The sequence below is a fragment of the Cenococcum geophilum genome, assembly GCF_001692895.1.
Source record: "Cenococcum geophilum 1.58 unplaced genomic scaffold K441scaffold_5, whole genome shotgun sequence".
Lineage (NCBI taxonomy): Eukaryota > Fungi > Ascomycota > Dothideomycetes > Gloniales > Gloniaceae > Cenococcum > Cenococcum geophilum.
The window spans coordinates 495775-517111 of NW_027137563.1; the positions used below are offsets into that span (position 1 = coordinate 495775).

Below are 21337 nucleotides of genomic sequence, written 5' to 3' on the forward strand. Positions count from 1 at the left end.
TGAATAGCTTCAAAAAATAGGCGACGGCGATGTATTAGTATGGAGGATGGGTGGTGTCATGCGCGGGTACAGAAAAGTGGTTCAAACAGGTGAGGATTCGGTAAATTTCTGTGGTTGATCATGGTTTCTGACATAAACCCATCCTTTTCCGAAGCGACTGTAGGTAGATTGCACGATAGGCTCTCTAATTTGACCTTAGGCAAATCGTATATCCAAAGGACTGGATTTGCAAAACAGCATGGCCCTAGTGCCAGTGTCCTGTCGCAAGACTAAAAAGCCTATTGTAATTATAGTTGACTACAAATTAAGTGAGAGGATTGACTAAGGTTCCTTTATTGTCGTACCACCTCCTTCAGCGTTTTAGCTATCCCGCTGTCACATCTGTAAGCATCTCTACCCATCGACGGCTAGGATTTAGTTTATCTGGTTTCGGTCAAGCAGCTCTCGGGAGCATGTCAGATAGCTATCGATAACAGACTACAGCCTATCAGTAGGTACCAGTACCTGCCGTCGTACGCATCCGACTTCACGAACGTAGGATTTTATCAACCCACACAACTATCTCCCACGCCGACTTACCCTCCTTCCTTTGTCTTGGACTGGTCTTAACCTAGATGAATTCTATCCGATCCCAAAGACTCGCAGCACGCCACAATCACCATGTAATGTCCTGACACTGTCTCGTGCAGCCGCATGTGCTACTTTCGTGCGCATGGCGGCTCGCGAACATCGAGGCAGCGATCTACGCCACATACTCATTTTAGACCTTGCAAAGGTTCTCACTTACGGTCTTTTCGGCATGAGCTATGATGGCGACTATATGGAATTTAAGGCCGATGACGAACCCGAAGTGGAAGCAGAGCGGTTGTAGAGGGAAAGGGCGGTTGATGAAATCAAGCGGTGGAGCTGGAGAGATGATGAGTGCTAGATTGGGAATGCGTTTGGTGGCGATAGTTGCGGGACAAGCGAAGTATGAAGATCTACCTTATTGCGCGCTGCATATGACGGAGAAATAAAGCCGAAAGATTCAAATGTGGGTAGAATAGTCTGAAACGGGCCTGGGCAGAAGTTACGCTAATACGCGACCGAACAAGAGTAGGTCTCGCAACTCCCGGAAATGCGAAACTTGAGTATTGGGTACTGCCACCTCTGCCATTGTGACGGAGAGAAGGTCGTAATGGCTGGGAATGGCTCATTATAGGTGGATATTTATGTTGGATATTTCAAAATACTTCGCCCGTAGCAGCTTCCCACATGATATTCACATAATCAATTCACTTCTAGCTTGGCTGACTATTGTGTTGAGCGGTGTGAGTCGGGGTCAGTCCACACAGGAAAAATGTGATAAGACATTTGTAGTCACTTCGCTTCGTTCCTTCTTGATAAAGTGCTCACATGGTTCTATTTGTAGAGAAAACTTTATTGCAATCGTAACAATGATACATACTCTATTTATAAAGGTAGCTACGCCAGCTCCACAAAAACAATAAAAGAAACCCCAACCACCGCGGTAAGAACAGACGCGCCAACCCTATGAAGATGATAAAAGATATCCCAACGCCCCGACGTGAACGTCAAATATAATGAACACAAACGAAAACTATTCCAACTCTACACCTCCCCGCTCTAAGATCCTATCAAGATCCTATTATACCCGCGTCAACGCAGCCAGCTGCGTGATACCCATATTCAAATCCTCCATACGCACCCACTCCTCGACAATCTCCCGATACATTTTAACAATCTCCTTCATCATCTTCTCATCCATGCACCCGTCCCAGTATCCCAACTGCAGCTCTAGGCTCTTCTCACCAAGCAAAACACCCAGGACGACGTCGAACTCAGGAGCACGTGTACCGTACAACGTGTCAAAGCCCAGCCGGGACGCGCCGGTGCTAGCTGAAGTATTGCTCGGGTAGTACCCGTTTCCACTCTCCTCGGAAGCATATTCAATTGACAGCACGGAGTTCCAAGGAAGGATGCCATCTTTCTGCTCTTTTGCACTTGCGGCGGCGACGAGGCCGTGCTGGTATGGCAGCGTCTCGAGGAAGCTCGCCTGAGTGTTCTTGAGGAGGTCGTAAGTGGTCATGGAGTTCTCGGTGCCGTTGTCAAGAGGAACATTCATACGACATGCGAGCATGTTAATCATGGGACCGACGATTTCATCGACGCCAGCGATGTCGAGCTCACGATTAGCTGTTAGGTAGCCGAAAAGTACATCGTCAGACCCGGTGAAGGCGCGCAGGACGAGGATCCAAGCGGCTTGGAACAGCGTCGCGGGCGTGAGCTGGTGCTTGCGGCAGAGTTGGGTGATGTCTGCGGCTGACACTGCTACTTCGATTGGCACGAGGCGATTTTCCCCCTTTGAATCTCCCTTGCTGCCGGATTGAGGAATGTGGCAGGATTTGCTGTCGGAGAGATAAGTATTCCAGAACTCGCTCGATGGTGTCATATCCTGACTTGCAAGCCACGACACATACTCACGGAAGCCTGGTGCAGGGCCTTCTGGGAGCAGGCCCTGGTATGCAAGAACGAGGTCTTGGTAGATGGTGCGAGTGGACATGCCGTCCTGCAGAGCGTGACTGATTTCGAGCTTGCAGTACAGCGCTGAAGGAGTTTGGAAAATAGTGAAGCCCACGTGTGGTTTGAATGATGAATGCGATACAGTGGTGTGCTGTTCGATAATTTCGTTGACGCTGGATTCCTCACATTTGATCACATCCACTGTAGGAATGTACGACTTGAGAACAATTTGGTCGAATTCAGCCGGCCGGACAATGCTGGGGATGAAAACAGTTCGCAGGGCTTCATGTCGAGTAGTCACCATTCTCCAAGCATCCCGGATCTGCGCAATATCAACAGCTCCATTGTCACTGGGAGATGTGATCTTGTGCGCTGTATCTGATTGGTAGGTTCCTGGTGTCAACCTCTGGCTGACCAACATGTGTTGTTGAAGGGGCGTGCAAGGAACAATGGCTTCGACGTTGGAGAAGGGGACACGAATCTCGTGGAGTGACCTTTCGAGAATAGCAAGCTGAGAATACTCCATGGGGAGGAGAGGGAAATCGCTTAGGGTTGGCTTTCGCGCCATTGTGGCTAAGGTCCTGGTAAGATCGGGGATTGACTGCTCAGTGATTTCGACAAGACGTGATAGTGAATCTTGGTGTGCGAGTTGACCGCTGTGTGTAAATTTGATCGTGAGCTCGCCATTTGCAACTATGGCAGAGACATTTAATACTGCAGGAGGTTCTCCCAACTGTGGTCGTTGAATAATCTCTTCGTTTGCTCTGGAGATACTGTAGTCGGAGTATTCCAAGAGCATTTCCACGCAGCCGGGGAGTGGCTGTGTCAATGATAGGCTCGCATCATTCTGAGCGCGGGCATCCTTGAATTCGCTAAGAACTTGGATGAAGTCTTCACTGTTTGACTTCGGCAATTGACGGATACGGTTAAACTGACCGACTGTCCTAGAACTTCTCCGATCTTCTTTGATGGAAAGTGACGAGCAAGATCGGACTCCAAAGACTGTGTTCCACGCTCTAGCGAGAACAGCAAGGATGACGTCCATAGGTTGCGTTGATAGCGCATGGTTACTGGCACCCAATAGCAAATCGGTAGTCTTGGAGGGCAAAGTGAATGACTTTTCGACCATACTCGCCATAATCTGTGCTGGGTCGGTGATTCCCCATGAGGTAAGGTCGATAGGAGTATTGGTGGCTTCGTTATCGGCGCTTGTTCCATCCGCAAGTAGCCATGCTTGAAATGGCAATGCCTTGTTGGAGGAAATGATGTCGTTGTGCAATAGGTCTTGAAGATCTTGCACGATTATATTCATTGAGGTAATATCAGCAATCAATGGGTGGATAGTGACTGTCATGACTTGTTGGTCCGGTTGTTCGGTCAGGTTGAATAGGTGGATTGCGAATAAAGGTCCCTTCTCGATGTCCAGTTCGGCTTCCAATTTCGACAAGAATGCTTTGATGTCGCTATCCGTCGATAGTGCATGGGCTTCAAACTTATACGATGCTGTAAGCTCCTTGGTGATTACTTGGTTCCATTGACCTTTAGAGTCGCGCGTAAAACGGGCCCGGAGCATAGAGTGCTGCTGGATAAGAGCTTCGATCGCCCTGACTAGTTTCGGCACTGTGGTAGACGACGCTAGACGTAGTAGTAGAGTCTGGTTGTGCGTCTGAGTAGAATCGGTAGTAAAGGACTCAATGCATGCTTGCTGCCATGCTGTTAACGGGAAAGACTTGTCGACAATTTCTTCAAAGGCTGCGCCTTCCTCAGAAAGGAATGTTGCCTCAATGGCCAGGTGCGATATACTCTCGCATGTTAAGATGTCGCGGACTGTGAGCGAAATGCCCGCAGCTTGACACTTGGCCCTCAACTGCATGGCTGCGATCGAATCTCCACCGAGGTCGAGGAAAGAACGGTTCATGTTGATGCCGGGCAAGCCAAGTACATCGATTAAGAGTTCTTGTAGACGTTTCTGCTGGACGGTTGCTGGGGCAGCCCAACTACTTTCCTCTGTATCACCGGCGGCGATCGATTCGTAAATATGCTCTTCCATCTCTTCAACCCATTTGAGGGTAGTGACCCTGTCCATTTTGCCGTTTGGTGTTAACGGAAGCGCTCGGACGACCACCCACAACGCAGGCACCATATACTCAGGTACTATTGTTGCCAGATTATTGCGGACCAATGCAATCTGTACATCTGCAACACCTTTGTCTAGACCGGAAACTAATGCGAGCTGTGATTCTGGGCTCAGAGGCAAAGCGGAAGATTCCAGAGAGAGCACTGTAATCAGTCTCTTTTGAAGATATCCAGACTTCGGGAGCAGAGCAACAGCATGCTTCACTCGTGTGTCGGCGACAAGGTGGTGTTCGATCTCGCTGAGCTCGATTCGTTGACCATGGTGTTTGACTTGAAAGTCTTTCCTGCTGATGTAACAAATCTCCCCTTCCGCACTATATCTGACAAGGTCACCGGTCTTGTACATTCGTCGGGCTGCGCCGGCCTCTCGTGCCCATGCTGGGTTTGTGATGAAGGCTGCATCTGTCTTTCCTTTGTCGTTCAAGTATCCACGAGAAACCATCCTTCCTTCAATGACTAGTTCACCAACGCAGCCAATTGGTGCGAGCTTGTTGTGGTCGTCTGGGTCTACGATCCACATTAGACATCCAGACGGCCGACCGAGATTGGCTGGATCACTCTCGAGGGTTAGAGGAACAGCATCCACGCAGTGAATGCTGCATTCTGTCATTCCGTAGCTGATTATGAGACGAACAACCGGAGCCCATGTCTGCACATTGTCTTGGGTGAGCAACTCTCCACCCAGAATGAGCGTTTTGAGGGTTGGGACGGTTTTTGGGTCCAGCATGCCAGCGACAGTTGGAGTCAAGAATCCATAATTGACGTTCATCCTATTGATTGCGCCGGCCAAGTCGTTGATACGCTCGTCCTCCGATGGTATGCAAATACATCCACCTCGCTGGAGGGTCGTAAAGATATCCGCGACAGAAACATCGAAAGTATACGCAGCGAACTGTAAAAGTCTGGTGTGCGGCCCAATCTTGCGGTTCGTTCCGTGAGCTCTTGAGCTGGTACAAAGTGAGCCATGCTCAACCACGACACCCTTAGGTTTTCCCGTGCTGCCTGACGTAAAAAGCACAAATGCCGGATTTGTCGGAGAAACTTGAGGGAGTGGCGTAGCTAAGGAGAGGCGTGCAAGAAGATCTGGCTCGATCACTACAGCTTCCGCGACTCCATTGAACTGATGAGCATGGACTTTGTCTGTGAGAATGATGGTTGCCCCAGTTTCCTGTATGATCTGTGTCATTCGTGCAATAGGCGCCGTTCTGCCAAGATGGACGCAAGCTCCTCCTGCCTTGAGCACACTCATCATGGCGACGATTGTCCACATGGACTTATCAAAGCACATTGGTACAAGGTATTCCGGTTTGACTCCTTTCTCGGCAAGGTAGACAGCTAGCTTGTCTGAGAGCCGATCGAGCTGACGATAGGTAAGACATCCGTCCCAAGAAGAGACAGCTTCTGCATCTGGCTGGATTTTGGCCTGTTCTTGGAATATGTGGTGTACGCAGTTCTCAACATCCTGAATGTCGACCATATTGTTCCATTCGACCACCTGCTGAAGCTCCTTCGGGTTGACAAGACCGATGTCTTTCAGAATAGTGGACGATGATACGCTGTTCAGTTGATGAACTACATGTTCAAACTGATCCATCACTCTTCGAGCTGATGCTTCCGGTAGAGCCTTGTGATCGAAATGCAGCTCGATGTCGATCTTGCTTTCGCTCATGACCACGCATTCTACGACGACCGCATAAGTATGGAAGCCACGGAGAAGCGACTTATCAAGAACCTCGTCGAGAAGCTCGCATTTCTGCAGATCCCCCAATGGCTGTTGAATGACAAAGAGATTCTTGAGGTTTAGCTTGTCTCCTGCCATTGCGTAGATGTTTTGGATGCCTGCATGCTCGAAAGGAATCATATCGGTGGCTTGTTGTTGAACTCTTGACAGGAAATCTGCTACGGTGGAGGTTGAGTTCACCTGAAGTTGAATAGGAACGGTGGTGATTGTAGGCCCGATTATACTCTCAATGCCTTGAATAGGTGCATTGCGTCCAGAAAGTGTGGCCGCAAATGCGACGTCTTCGGAACTCATATATCGGCCCGTTACAATAGCCCATGCCGCTCGAAGGATTGTTGAAAGCATGAAGCCTTGATTTGCATCGCGTGCGATCTCAATGGTTTTGGTAACCTCGCAGTCGGGGGATGGCTGATAGGTGGCCGAAGGAAGAGCAGGAAAGCTGTTTGGCGTACCTTGACCCAGCTGTTTGGTCCAGAAGGCTCTGCATTCTTCCGCATCTATTTCCTTTAATAACTTGATGAATTGGTTGTAGCCTGGTGCGACGCCAACTTGAGAGCCATTGTAAAGAGCTTCCAACTGTTCCATGAGGAGATTGGCACTATGTCCGTCGTAGAGAGCGTGATGAACCGTCCAGATAAAGTAGTTATTCTCTGAGTCTAGGGCATACCGAGCAAGGGGGCTGCCGTATTTAATTGACACTAATTTGTCGCTGGCAAGGTATTCAGACAGTGGGGCTTCATGCTGCCATGAAACACTTTCCTTGAGCACCACTTGCATTGCACCCGATGCCTTGGGTAGAATGATACGAGTTCTCAAGATAGGGTGAAGTGCGACGAGCCGTGCCCATGCATCCTTGAAGCGTTGAATATTGATGTCTTCCTGAATACGGAACACTCGTTGGGCCGTATAAGCGCTTTCGTGTTGCGTAGCAAGTTCCATGAGTCCTTCCTGAAGAGGCGTGCAAGGGTAGATGTCCTCGATCATGTCCTTCTCGACAGCGCATTGCGTTGCGGCGTCTTCAATAAGTGTGTCGACGTTCCCGTCGCCATCGGCGGACGCTAGCTTGAATGGAGGAAGAAGAGCATTGATTGAGACAGTGCCATCTTCTAGGATGGCGGCAGCCGCCATGTCGCACAAGGCGGGGTTTTTGAAGATATCCGCCACAATCAACTTGAAGCCTTGTGATCTTGCCATTGAAGTCAGCCGCATTGCTTTGATGGAGTCTCCACCCTTGTTGAAGAAGCTGTCATCAGCACCGATGGAAGCAGGATCAACGTTGAGAATTTGTGCCCAAAGCGACTGCAGGGCTATCTCCACGGGCGTTGATGGAGCGCGTTTCGAAGCGGCATCTTCTCCATTTCCAAGAGAATAAACTTCAATTTGTTCTAGGGTCAAGGCTGCGCCAATGCGTCGAAGTGTATTTCGGTCGATCTTTCCAGTTTGAGTCTCGGGCATTCGCGGGAGCGGAATATACAGAGAGGGCACCATGTATGCCTGCAAAGATCTTCCAATGAAATCTCTGAGCTGCAAGAACTTTGAATTGAGATTCACCGATAAGGCCAATACTTCACCTCTATCGTTGTTGATATCGTCCGGCGAAGGAACAACGAAGGCAGCAAGAGCTGCTTTCTCGACGTCGCCTCCGAGAAGAATCTTCTCGACAGCCTGTTTTTGAGCGCCGAAAGAGCTGGTTTTGACATGATGCTCGATTTCCCCTAGCTCCACTCGAAGGCCACGAATCTTTATTTGGGTATCCTTCCGACCTAAGCAGAGCATGTCGCCATCGTTGGTGTAACGGACCAAGTCCCCGGTTTTGTAGAGTTTAGTTGGCCGAGGGCGAATTGAGGAGGCCCAGCTAGGACTATCGATGTAAGATTCCGCTGTCTTCTCTGGATTTTTCAGGTATCCCCTTGCGAGGAGTGGTCCTTCGACAAGCAGTTCACCAATGCAACCAATTGGAACTAGTCGGTCAGAATCATTTTTATCAGCAACCCAAGTCCGACAGCCTTGACCCTTTCCAATCATAGATGGCGGAGTGTCAAGTGTAGATCGAGTCATCACAGCCAGAATAGAACATTCAGCTGGGCCATAATCATTGAACAAGTTGACTCGACTGGCCCATCGGGCATGAATGTCAGCGCGAAGTGGCTCACCGCCAAGAATGATCGATTTGAGCCCCGGTACATCGTCAGGATGGAAAGTGTCTGCGACTGTTGAGACCATGATAATCCAGTCAACGTTCAGGGTATTGATAGCGCTAACTAGGTTGTTCATTCTATCGTATTCGGATGGAACGCACACACATGCACCTGACACTAGCGGTGCAAAACTCTCAAAGAGACAGATATCAAATGTGTGAGTAGCAAATTGGAGAACGCGTGAGTCTGAGTTCAACAGGATATGAGGTAGCTGGTAGTGAGCCATCGTGCAGAATCCACGGTGCTCGATGATGACGCCCTTCGGTTTTCCAGTGCTGCCAGAAGTGAAAACGATGAATGCGGCGTTCTCGGGACTGTATTGCGGAGCATCGAAAGAGCTATAATCCTGTGGCAAAGAGTTGAGGAACGACGGTTCGATGGATAGGACATTAGGCACTATGCCATCAAAGAGATTAGCATGCTGGGGAGAGACGAGAACCACCGATGCTTCGATATCCTCGAGTATACTGAGCATTCTCGGCATGGGGTACGTTGGCAGGAGCTGTACACAGACACCACCGGTTCTCATAACGGCGAACATGGAAATAATATTCCACATAGACTTATCGAAGCACAAGCCAACTTTGGCTTCCGGGCCAACACCAAGAGAGACCAGATGGTTTGCAAGTTTCGAGGATAGGGCATCAAGCTCCTGATAGGTGACATTGCCGTCCCAAGCGGATATGGCCTCGGCTTGCGGCCGAGTGGCGACGTTTCTGAGCACAAGGTCGGGAATTCTAGCATTAATGCTGTCAGGAAGCACCGCATTCCAGGTGGTGATATCCTTGAGATCGTATCTGTTTAGGAAACTCAGTTCTTCTATCGGTCTGTCAAAGTCCCCGGAAAGCATTTGGACGAAATGCTCATATTGGTGAAGCATCCGTGTCATCTGATCCGTGGAAATGACATCTTCGTCATACATGGCTTCGACGTTGAATCCTCCGTCGTTTCGCAGGTTGCATATGACAACCAACGGGTAAGTGTCAAAATTTTCTTCTAGTATTGGGAGAGGATCCATGCCCAGGAAAGACTCATCATCGTTACCGGATGGTTGCAAGACGAAGAGATTGGTAATGCTATCAACGGCAGTTCGAGCCTCTAGGCTAACGTCTCGAATATTTTGCAGCCCGAAGTGTTCATACTCGATCGAACTAATTGATTGAGTCTGTACGGCCTCCAGAAACTGCCTAATTGTGATTCCTGATCTTGACAGCGATACTCTCACTGGAACGGTGGTGATGGTTGGGCCCATCATTGTGTCAATCCCGGGGAGCGAAAGGTTACGTCCTGAAAGAGTAGATGCGAAAATTACATTCTCGGAATCGGCATATGTTGCGAGCGTCATTACCCAGGCGGCTCTCTTGATCGTAGAAGGCATAATGTTGGAAGGAGTATCCGTAGCGGATCCTTGGTGAGTGATTGTCCTCTTTGATGCTGCTGCATAGCCGAGACCAACGACGGGAAAACTGGTAGGGAAGCTTCCTTGTGACTCAAATTGGGTCTTCCAAAAGTCAATGCATGCTGACTGGGGAACCTCACCAAGGCGACCGATAAAGGTCTTGAAGGGTGTGGAGCTTGTAATCATTTCATCGCGATAAGCTTGAGCGACTTTCTCAAAGAGCAAAGAAACGGACCATCCATCATAAATCGCATGGTGAGCCGTCCAAACAAAATATACTTCCGGTTTTGATTCTCCAACAATCGCCAAGCGCATCAAAGCCTCCCCGTACTGAAAAGTAGACGCTTTATCTGCGGTCAGGTAAGCCTCCAAGTCAGATGCTTCTTGCCATGAGAACGGGCGCTTATGGACGACTTGAAGAGTTCCCGAGCTTGGTGTATGAACGATGCGGGTCCGCAGTATCGCCTCTTTCTCGATGACTTTTGCCCATGCTGATCGGAAATGGGAGAGGTCGAAATCGCGAGGAAATTGGAAAACCTTTTGTGCGACGTACGCTCCCGTCTTCCTCATACCAAGAGCCATAAGACCTTCTTGAAGTGCCGAGGTGGGGTACATGTCTTCAATGTCTTCGGGCGACACGTTACATTGTGCCGCTGCCTCCGCGACCACCTTGCCCAGTGGGGAAGTATCGAGCTGAATCAGACTGAAAGGCTCGATTCCTCGGGCGGCTCTTTGATCTCCAGACTTTTTGGCTACGGCAGCCATTTCATGCAGATTCGGATGCTTGAAGATATCGGAAACGCGGATGATGACGTTCTGCTTTCGAGCTGCAGCAACCATTTTCATAGCTCCGACCGAGTCTCCGCCAAGACCAAAGAAATTGTCGTCTCTGCTAATTGTCTCGGCTTCAATGCTCAGGGTTTGACCGAACAGGTCTTGGAAAAGCTTTTCCATCTTAGTAGTCGGCTGGGAATTTGAGGCGCTTCGAAGCATGTAGTGCGAAACTTGGGCTTTTGAGAAACCAGATGCAATCTGCCTTAGCTTTGTGCGGTCCATCTTGCCTGACTGGGTGAAAGGAATATTGAAAATTGGCACAAAGATGGAAGGTATCATGTAGAATGGTAATATTTTAGCCAGCGAACCTTGCAAGTCTTTCAACAGCCGCCTCAAGCTATCGGTTATGTCAATGGTCTTTTGGTCTCCGCCCTTCCTTAATTGGGAGAACTCCGGTGAGCAGATGTAAGCAATGATCGTTTTGCTCTTCGTGTGCTCCTCAATGGAAATGGCATCGATCACAGCTTGGTAACCTTCTGGCAAGAGTAACTGAACCTGATACATGATCTCATCGAGTTCAACTCTCTGTCCGTTAATCTTGACTTGGGTGTCTCGGCGGCCAACGATTGTAATGCTACCATCGGTATTAAGAATGCCCAGGTCTCCACTCTTATAGAAGCGGCGAGGCGAAACGGAGCTGGGAAACAACGAGACCCAATCTGGATCTTCAACGAATGCAGCAGCGGTTTTGACTGGATCCTTGAGGTAACCTCGGGCTAGCAGTGGCCCTTCAATAAGAATCTCACCAGTGCAGCCAATTGGCACAAGGCGATTGGGATCATGCTCGTTGACAATCCAGACGTGAGTTCCATAAGCCGGACCAATATTTGTTGCTGCAGATGTTCTTGAGAGTCGTGTACTCGCAGTCTGATTGACTGTTGTTTCGGCAGGACCGTAAAGATTATAGAGCTCGACATGATCCGCCCATGTTTCAACAACGTCACGATTGAGCGGTTCGCCACCGTTGTTGAGTCGTTTTAATGTCGGCACATCGGAGGGCCGTAGAAGTCCACTTACAGTAGCCGTGAGATCAGCCCAGTTTGCCCTTCGAGAGTTGATACCACCTGCGAGGTCGTTCATTCGCTCTTCGTCGGAAATCACGCAAATGGCGCCGCCCGTTTGCAGAGTCGTAAGAATGTCTTGAAGCGACACGTCAAATGTGTAGGCTGCGAACTGTAGTGCGCGCGTCTCCGGACCAAATCCAAGGACGGGTCCCATTGAAGTACAACAGGTTCGCAAATTGAAATGCTCGAGAATTATGCCTTTTGGTTTGCCCGTGGTTCCCGACGTGAATACTACAAACGCTGCATTCGAAGGCTTGACCATTGGGCATGGATGGCTCAAGCCAAGTTCCAGCTTGCTGATAAATTCCAGGTCAACACCGAGCACGTGCTCGACATTCGGGGTTTTTTCGAAAATGCGAACATTTCTAGGTGCAGCCAAGATGATGCGTGAACCTGTTTGCTTGATGAGGCCTTCGAGCCGACTGACTGGATGCCCTGGATCAAGAGCGACCGCGGCTCCTCCGGCTTTCAAGATTGCAAGCATCGAGATTATGGCCCATGCAGATTTCTGGAAACAGTATGGGACGATAACTTCAGGTCCCACACCAAGCGTGACAAGGTAGTGCGCAAGCCGCGTAGCTTGATTGTCAACTTGTTTGTAAGTCCAACTTCCTTCGTATGAGCATATGGCCTCTGCGTCAGGTGTCGCAAGAACTTGGGCTTCAATTGCGCTATGGATACACTCTTCGGTGGTTTCGGGGTATACAGCCGTGATTTTTCGTAGTTGGTCCAGGTGTTCAGCGCTGACGAGGTCAACTTTTCCGACTGATATCTCTGACCCCCTGACGGTCGATTCGACGGCTTTCGCAAGCGTTGCCCCAATGTTCTTCGCTTGAGCTCGTGTGAATTGCGATGTCCAAAACTGCAAAGCTACATTGATCCTGCTCTCGGTAACACCGACATCGAGAGAAAGTGCGTACTCTGTCGGATCGTAGCCTCGGATGGCTTCGACCATGATGCTCGAGTCCGTAAGCATTTCACGATCCGTTTCCCTGTGGAATGAGATAATGGTATTGAAAAGTGGCTGACTGCCCAGTTTCAAAGCGTGGTGAATCTCTGCCAGGCCACAGTGCTGGTTTGGCAGAGCGCGTGTCAGATCGTCCGCGACCTTTTCGAGGGCATCTGATAGGGACACCGAGTCATCCAGTACCATGCGACTGACAAGCATTGTAATGAACGCCCCCACACCCTCTTCAATACCACTTAATGGCGCGTCTCGACCAGATGAGAGATATCCGAAGCATACATCCTCTGAGCCTGAGTACTTTCGGAGGACGAGGCCCCATGCTAACTGGAAAATGTTTACCAAAGTAACATTCCTGTCAGTGCAGAAGTCAGTCAGGTCTGACGGGGTCATGCCGACGTCAATGGTGACGGTTTCGAGCCTGCTTTGCGGATCACTTGCGTCTTCCCAAGGGGCCATAATGGGAAAGAAGCAAGGATTGACATCTACCAGGTAGTCTTTCCAGAAATCAATGGCTAAGCTCAAAGGACGGCTGAGGACATGCTTGATATATTCTTCGAAGGCGAAGCCATTTCGGTCACTGATCCGCCCATCGTATGCCTGGATGAAATCTCCAAGAATGTTTGCTATGGAAGAGCCATCGATAATAGCATGGTTGATTTCCAGCTTACAAATGGCGACATTTGCAGAAACATGACAGATCGTGAATCGATGCAGGGATTCACCGGTTGCGAAGGCGAGTTGGTCTTGCGAATCGAAAACTTGGTCCACTTCATCCTGCTGGCATCCTTGAATGTGAATCTTTGGATTGATTGTTTTCAGCACGACCTGGTCATAAAGGCCTGCTTGGCTGACACTTTCCACGAAGACGGTTCGTAGAGACGTGTGACGCTGGACGACCTTCCCCCAAGCCATTTTCAGAGTTTCCACATCTAGAATGTCAGAAGGATTTCTTGTTTCGACCTTGAGGGTGTGGTTGTATTCATAGCACCCTTGCGATTCTGATCGGACTTGGCTGATCAATAAGCCATTTTGCATCGGAGAGCAGGAATATATACTCTCAACTTGCTCGAAGTTTGAAATGCCAATTTCTGGCAATTTTGAGTATATGAGGTTGTTGAGATCACCGTAGGACAGTCGCAGCAGCGGGAAGTCCGCTAGTGTTAACTCCTGTCGGCGGTTTTGCAACTGTTGAAGGCTGTCGACGAGGCACAACTCGCAGTTCTTGATCCATGATTGCAGCAAGTCCTGGTTCTTCATGATCTTGTTGAACACAAATAGCAGTTGCATTTGGCCTTGTATGACCTCGGCCGTGATTTCCACCAGGGCAAAACGAGGCGCCTCCTTACCAACATCTTCGAAAATCGCCTGGTATCCAGGGACTTGTGTTAGAAGTGCGTCTGAACGTTCCATTTGCTGATAGAGGCCCAAATAATCGAAAGACAGCTCGACATGATCGTGGTCGTGAAATTTTGCCATTCCGGCTTCGTTAAGATATCGGGAAGCAAAATACGGTCGGCCGTTTCCAGGAACACTGCGTCGAACGTCTTTGGCACGCTTGACAAAGTCCAAGATTCCGAAGCCCTCTTCAACGCCGACATAGAGAGGATACATTGTCGTGAACCATCCCACTGTACTGGAAATATCGATGTCTTCATCCCACGGTTCACGGCCGTGGCCTTCTCGAAACAGGGCCGGCACTGGGCGGTCGCTGAATACTTGACTGAAAGAGTAGATAAGAGATGCCAGAAGCAAATCAATCGGCTCCGTATTGAAAGTTGAATGGCAAGTTCCCTCAAGAAGCTCCTTGGTAGTTGCCGGATCCAGAGTGAAAGTCAGTTCCTGTGTGTCACACATGCGATTTGGTTTGCTTGACATTCCCCAGTAGTCGAAATCAGGTTTGGGGATGTCAAATGGCAGAGCATAGGACATATCCGTCGCCTGACTCTCGTGCTCCGATTGCAATGCTAGCCAGTTTTGGAATGGCAGAGGTTTCTCCGAGGTCAACAGGCCTATGGTTAGTATCTCTTCCAGATCTCGGAGAATCACACGCCATGATACAAGGTCGATCATGAGGTGGTGGGCAACGAGGAAGAGATACTGACCCTCCGACGACGTGTTGAACAGAGCAACCGCAAAAACGGGTCCTTTCTGTGTATCTAATGACGTTTGCATAGCAGCCATGAGCGGAAAAGCGTCTTTTGCTGTTTCGATTGCATGTACCGCAAAGTTGAACGAATCATCGACTTGGGAGGGAACAAGTTGCATCCACTTCCCACTTTCATCTTGTAAGAAGCGGACACGAAGCATAGAATGCTGGACAACTAAGAGTTCAACTGCCTTAGCGAGACTTGTTTCGGATATTGGCCGTTCCACTTTCAGGTAGAAGCTTTGATTGAATCGTGTCTGCCGGGCATCATCGATTTCAGCTGGTGCAATATCGAAATACATTCTTTGCACGGGTGATAGATCGAATGGGACATCGAATTTCTCCTCGGTCGAATAAGCCGTCTCGCTCGCGGACTTGACGCAGTACGATAATTCGGTGATGGATTTGCTTCTGAGTATGTCCTTGACGCTGACAGCGAGTCCTGCGCTTCTGCATCTGGACATAACTTGCATCGCAGTGATAGAGTCACCTCCAAGACTAAGGAATGACTTCTGAAGGCTGATGTTCTCCACAGGAAGGTTGAGAACGGTGGAATAAATTGATCGGAGATGCTCCTCGATGCTTGACGATTCCTCGGCAGCCGGTGCGTCTTCAAGGTCGACGCCGACAATTTCGCGATACAAGCTATTGTCCGCTTCCAAGATCCAGTTGCTGACAAGGGAGCGATTGAGCTTTCCAGAGATTAACAGTGGAAACCTCTCCAGAACGACCCATGTCTCGGGAACCATATATTCAGGAACATTTGACTTCAAATTCTCCCGAATAGATTGAAGATGTCGCTGTACATCCTCTTGATGCATGTCCTGGAGAACATGCACTGTAGATTCCACAGACTCTGAGCTTTCTGATAGGAAATCCACAAGCGACACCAATGCGACAAGACGATTCGGCATGCACTGTAGATTCCACAGACTCTGAGCTTTCTGATAGGAAATCCACAAGCGACACCAATGCGACAAGACGATTCTGAAACAACCCAGTCTTGGGAAGGATGACCATTCGATGGCGGACTTGCGGGTGTACTCCAATGTGATGCTCGATCTCTCCTAATTCGATGCGCAATCCTCGCAGTTTCACCTGGGTATCTTTTCGGCCAATAAAGTATATCGATCCATCGGGCAGAAATTTGGCAAGATCGCCTGTCTTATAAAGTCTTCTCTTTTGTCCAGATTTTGTCGTTGGACCCCATGCCGGACATTCAATGAAGACCTCGTCGGTTTTCTCCTTGTTTTTTAGATATCCGCGGGCAAGTATTGGCCCTTCGATCAGAAGTTCGCCAACTGTATTCGGCGGAAGTAATACGTCATGATCATCTGCATCAACAACCCAGCAGATACCTCCGACTGGATATCCAATATTTGCAGGATCAGTATCAGGCGTCATTTCGGTGTTTCCAGATGCTGCAATTGAGCACTCGCTGGGTCCGTATCCGTTCACAAGCTGTACGTGGCCGGCCCAGGTTTCCACGTCTACTTTCGAAAGAGGCTCCCCTCCTAAGGCAAGGGTCTCAAGAGTTGGGACCATGCTTGGAACCATAAGCTTCACCAGCGAAGGCGTCATGAACGTCCAGGTAATTCGATATTCATTTACTATGTGGGCTGGGCCATTTGCCATCATGGCCATGGCAGGAGTACAAATGCAGGCGCCATGGATCAGGGACGTGAGAATCTCGAGGATACTGACGTCAAATGTGTACGATGCGAGCTGCAAGACTCGGCTCGATGGAAGGATGCGCGCTCTTTCGGCGTGCCGTATCGAGCCACTGCAGAAGGCTTGGTGTTCAATTAAACAGCCTTTAGGTGTTCCGGTGCTGCCAGAAGTGAAAATAATATACAAAAGATTAGATGGTTTGACCGCAGTTTCGGGTACTGCGTCATGATGCGGAAGACTCTCCAGGGTATCTCTGCTCAGTGCGAAAGTAGAGGGAAAGTTCGTTTCAAAAAGATGCGCTTGCTGAGGGGAGCAAATAATCACTTTTGCTTCCACTTGTGTCGTGATAAACTGCCTCCGGCTTTCCGGGTGTGACGGATCCAAGAAAACTATGGCAGCTCCAGCTTTCAGTACTCCTAGAATACCAACAATTGCCCATGCCGACTTCTCGAAGCAGAGAGGCACAACGCCTTCAGGCCGAATGCCTAATTCGACCAAGTAATGGGCTAAGCGATTGGATGCCTCGTCCAGTTCAGCATAAGTAAACGTTGCATCGTGTGCATCGACGGCAACGGCGCCTGGGCGCTGCTTCACTTGCTTGTGAATAAGTTCGTGTGCGCATTTCTCAACACGCGCTGGAAGTTCATTATTCCACAGCCAAACGGCCGCAGTCGAATCTGTCACGCCGCCCATTATTGGAGACTTAGGGTAGAGGTTTGTGGAATCGGGGCGTTGGTAGTAGTAGAGCTGGCTTTGTGAGTAAAGAGTTCATTATTCTAAAAGGTGTTTCCAAAAGATGTTGGACCTACATGTGGGGTATCTTCGACGTCACTTCTAGTACTGATAGATTAGAGATGTGTTAAATATTAGGCGTACTTTCGTAGCGGGAGATCTATGATCTATGATAATTGTTCTATTATTATTGAAGGAATTGAGGCAGGATTGAGAGACAATAAGATAAGCTTAAAGCTTGTGGAAAGAATGCCGAGCCGTTATGGGATCGCAAATTGTGACGATGAGGAATAGTAGAATTCAAAAAAGAATTCCTCCAACATTAAGCTATACCTGTTCCTAGCATCCGTGAGCCGAAGAAGCCGGAAATAGAACACCGGGCCATCGGCACGGTGTGTAGAGAGGCGGTGGTAAGCATTAGGTCAAGCAAGGTTATCAACGATACATCAAAAGGAGGACCATTAAGCTCTAAGACGCACGGGTTGAGGCTGAATCGCATATTCCCCAGGCACGGAGTGAGACAGTCTGGGGGGCTGAAGGTTGTGCATGTAAGCACTACCATCGTGATACTTGTGAGCAGATCGCTCCGATGCAGCGTCTAAGCGCGTGGAAGGATAGGGCGCAGGCGAGACTAAGAACGAGTTTAATAATTAGACAATGCAAGCCCTTGCTGACGATCCCCGATAAAGTGAGGTGTGGTGGTGGCGATGCGAACGTGTGCCCGCCCAAGAGGTCAAGTTGGCGGAGATTTTTAGAGCAGGGCTTATCTGTGCGCACAGGTCGGTTTTCTTATCTGGCGGTAAAGCATGAGGTAGGTCCAGCCTTGGCGCTGACCGTGAGTAAAATTACCTATTACCGCTATGGTTATATTTGACTCCACAGGGCTAAAATAACACGCTATTTATAGTCGGTCCCTTTTTCGGTCTGGGCCACCCGACAATGCTGGGCAACGGACGTGCTTGAGCCGCCCACAACGCGTCTGCATGTCAACTCAACTCCACCTTTCTTGTCGACCTTCAAAGACCAATCTTGGCTACAAGGGGGTTAGAAGGACCGGGCAGACCCCTGCTAGTACGCTAGCAAAATAAGACAACCCATCTATTTTGCTAAGGGCTCGCTTATTTTAAAATCGCATCTAGGCACTAGCAGGGAGCGCATTCGCACAGCGCTGCTGTGCAAGAGCGGAGAGGCGGACGAATGGTCACGTCTATTGGTAAGCAGTAATTCTGAAACTCGAATTCTACCTCCAATGAATGGCATGGACGATAAGGTTTTTGAAACTCGACGTCCGCCCCTCATGAATGTCATACAAATTCAAGTGTGACATGGCACAACAGCCTAAAACCCCTACTGCGCCGCATTGCGCTGCTCAGCCCAGTTAAGTGCACCATCCATAACAACGCCAAAGATAGGGTCCCACCATCGACCGTTGCAGATGTCAGACCTGCGCCTCTTGCATCTCTAAATTGCCTTTCTCTTACGTAAGGTCTTTTCTTTCTGACCCACGACCACCAATTCCCTTTCTGCGAAATTAGATAACTACTTTGGTCTGCTCATCGAAAGCAGGAAGTTATTTGGCCACTTCTCTTTCAGTCAAAACACAAACTCCTAGTCTCGTTGTATCAATTGCTTGCTTCGACCTTTAGACCTTCGACGAGTAACAGCTTTTCTACCTTCTCTCGGCCTCGAGTCGCTCATTTGAGCAACATACTATCATCATGACTGTCGATAAAAATGGCATCGATCCAAACCACCTTAACCTCACAACCACCAATACGACCCTCATTGCCATGCAGCGGAAGTACTGCGAATTAGGCGAGTGTCCAATCTCATGGGCGACAATTTCGTATATTCCGAATCTTGGTGGCAATGTTGTCTACATGATCTGCTTTCTGGTGCTTCTGGGCATCCAAATATTCTTTGGTGTCCGTCACAAGACATGGGCGTTTATGGTTTGCATGATCTTTGGCATACTCCTCGAGATTATTGGATACGTTGGCCGCATCCTATTACACAACAATCCTTTCATTATGAACAATTTCTTGATGTAAGTTCAAGTTTATCCAGCATTCCTTTGGAATTTTGTGGTAGCTAATCTGGTCAATCTCCAGATACTTGATCTGCCTTACAATTGGCCCTGCATTCTTAACCGCATGCATCTATCTATGCCTCAGCCGAGTCATAACCGTCATTGGCTCCGAGTACTCCCGTCTTAGGCCAAAGACCTATACCAAGGTCTTCGTCGGCTCCGATCTACTTGCGTTGATCTTGCAAGCAGTGGGAGGTGCATTGGCCTCAACTGCCAAAGACAGTGCCGGCTCAACCACGGGAAAGAACGTCATGGTCGCTGGTTTGGTCTCGCAAGTGATTTCCATGCTCTTGTTCATGATTCTCTGGGCGGACTTCGCCTTGCGAGTACGTAAAGCACGATCATCAGGGACGCTTGCGCGCACACAGCCTCCGCTCTACCATTCTCTCCGCGAGTCGAGAATGTTTACTGCCTTTCAGTGGAGTGAGTCAATCCTATCTCCAGTGTCCTGGAAATGCTGGTTTCTGTCAGACTAGCAAGCATGGAAACTGATACTAATGATTACTACCGTAGGTCTTGCAATTTCGACACTCCTGATCTTTGTGCGATCAGTATATCGTGTGGCAGAGCTCTCGGAAGGCTTCAGTGGAGCCATCGCCAACCAAGAGGCCCCTTTCATGATCTTTGAAGGCCCAATGATCATCATCGCCGTGGCTCTAATTACCTGGTTCCACCCCGGACGCGTCTTTAATGAACTGTGGGTCCCAGCTGGGCTGGGTATACGATCACACAAGGCCGACCAAACGATAGATTTGTTAGAGGGTGAAGGGTTGAAGCACAACGCGAGAGTATACGGCCAACAAGTGTAAGCCACGGCGCGAGGGGACTGATGCAAGTGGCCAGCAAAACAACACTGTGCTTGCTCGCCGATTGAGAAATCTACTACTTCCGAGTTCTGTTCGGGATACAAGAAAAGGACCGGCCATTGTCTTTCCCACGGCTTACGCTTTGCGTGTTAGGGCAAAGGTGGCTGGAAAAGTTCTTCGAATGAGTAATAGACGCATTGGCCACATGTGAAGCGGTCGTTTTGGCGTTATGGGTTTTTCTAGGTTTGTAACGGAGCTCTCATTTGATAATTATTTTATTTGTTCCTTTTTTCACATCGGGTTTTTACTTATGGTTGCGGAGGTATATATATCGTACGATAGCTAGATAGCTCATGTTTAGACTGAATGGCAAAAGAGAATGTCCATATTCACTTGCTTTAGCTCAGGCCCACCAAGAACAATATCGTCATTCTTACTTCATTCTCATTTCACTCTTGCTTTATTCTTATTTTTACTCTTATTTTGTTTTTGTTTTTGTTTTACTTTCTTCCTTTGGTTCTTGCGCTCCCCGTTGACTCAGCCACGGCCTGCGTGTTGCACAGGCGAGGTCTGTAAAGCAGCGGGCGTTGGTCTCCGTTGCGCACTCCCTAGAAGCGGAAACCGTCCCGTCAATCGTCGTTACCGCTTCCTCCGCTCGTGACCTGCCAAATTTCATGGTCTCAATCAAAATTGTTCAGAGCTCCGGGCGTCGAAGTTCAGCCTACGGATGTTGGTTGGTAGTGCATATTTGCAAGAAAGTTTGGGAAATAGTCGCAAGCAGGGATTTGGAATTGGGAGATTGGAAGGGACAATCGCAGACGGAGGCAGGGTTGCACCACAGCGTTTTAGAGCAGGGGTGCGCACAGTGGAGACCCAAGGTCGAAGGATCGTGGCACAGTAGCGTTCAGCATTCTATAAAGTGCTGACTCATTTCTAAGGATGGGTTGATGCATGCAAGCGCATGTAAGATCTTCGCTCAGCCCCTGTTAATTGCAGAGCCACGTGTGAGGTGGAAGGGTATGCTTTGCCAA

At 49.1% G+C, this 21337-nt stretch overlaps 3 protein-coding genes across 3 annotated transcripts; 2 read left to right on the plus strand and 1 right to left on the minus strand.

Annotated features, from left to right (window-relative positions):
* The first annotated feature begins 221 nt into the window (after positions 1–221).
* On the plus strand, positions 222–1289 carry K441DRAFT_653253 (uncharacterized protein). The gene has a single exon (XM_067647512.1). It carries the CDS (start codon positions 713–715, stop codon positions 869–871), a length of 159 nt encoding a protein of 52 aa, XP_067508395.1. The 5' UTR covers positions 222–712; the 3' UTR covers positions 872–1289.
* A 109-nt stretch (positions 1290–1398) lies between these two features.
* On the minus strand, positions 1399–17372 carry nps10 (nonribosomal peptide synthetase; the record flags this gene model as incomplete). Its single annotated transcript, XM_067645286.1, has 2 exons — positions 1399–15862; positions 15939–17372. The coding sequence occupies 2 exons, from the start codon at positions 17370–17372 to the stop codon at positions 1649–1651; spliced, it is 15648 nt and encodes a 5215-aa protein (XP_067508396.1). The 3' UTR covers positions 1399–1648.
* A 1562-nt stretch (positions 17373–18934) lies between these two features.
* K441DRAFT_252588 (RTA1-domain-containing protein) lies at positions 18935–20458 on the plus strand. The gene is made up of 3 exons (XM_067640782.1): positions 18935–19458; positions 19523–19923; positions 20014–20458. The coding sequence occupies exons 1-3, from the start codon at positions 19130–19132 to the stop codon at positions 20307–20309; spliced, it is 1026 nt and encodes a 341-aa protein (XP_067508397.1). The 5' UTR covers positions 18935–19129; the 3' UTR covers positions 20310–20458.
* Positions 20459–21337: the final 879 nt, after the last annotated feature.

What these genes read in the sequence shown, in the direction of transcription:
- K441DRAFT_252588 (XM_067640782.1), top strand. Translation starts at nt 19,130, where the DNA reads ATGACTGTCGATAAAAATGGCATCGATCCAAACCACCTTAACCTCACA. An exon ending in ATTATGAACAATTTCTTGAT is followed by an intron (nt 19,459 to 19,522) that starts GTAAGTTCAAGT and finishes GTCAATCTCCAG; the next exon opens with ATACTTGATCTGCCTTACAA. An exon ending in GTTTACTGCCTTTCAGTGGA is followed by an intron (nt 19,924 to 20,013) that starts GTGAGTCAATCC and finishes TTACTACCGTAG; the next exon opens with GTCTTGCAATTTCGACACTC.
- K441DRAFT_653253 (XM_067647512.1), top strand. Translation starts at nt 713, where the DNA reads ATGGCGGCTCGCGAACATCGAGGCAGCGATCTACGCCACATACTCATT.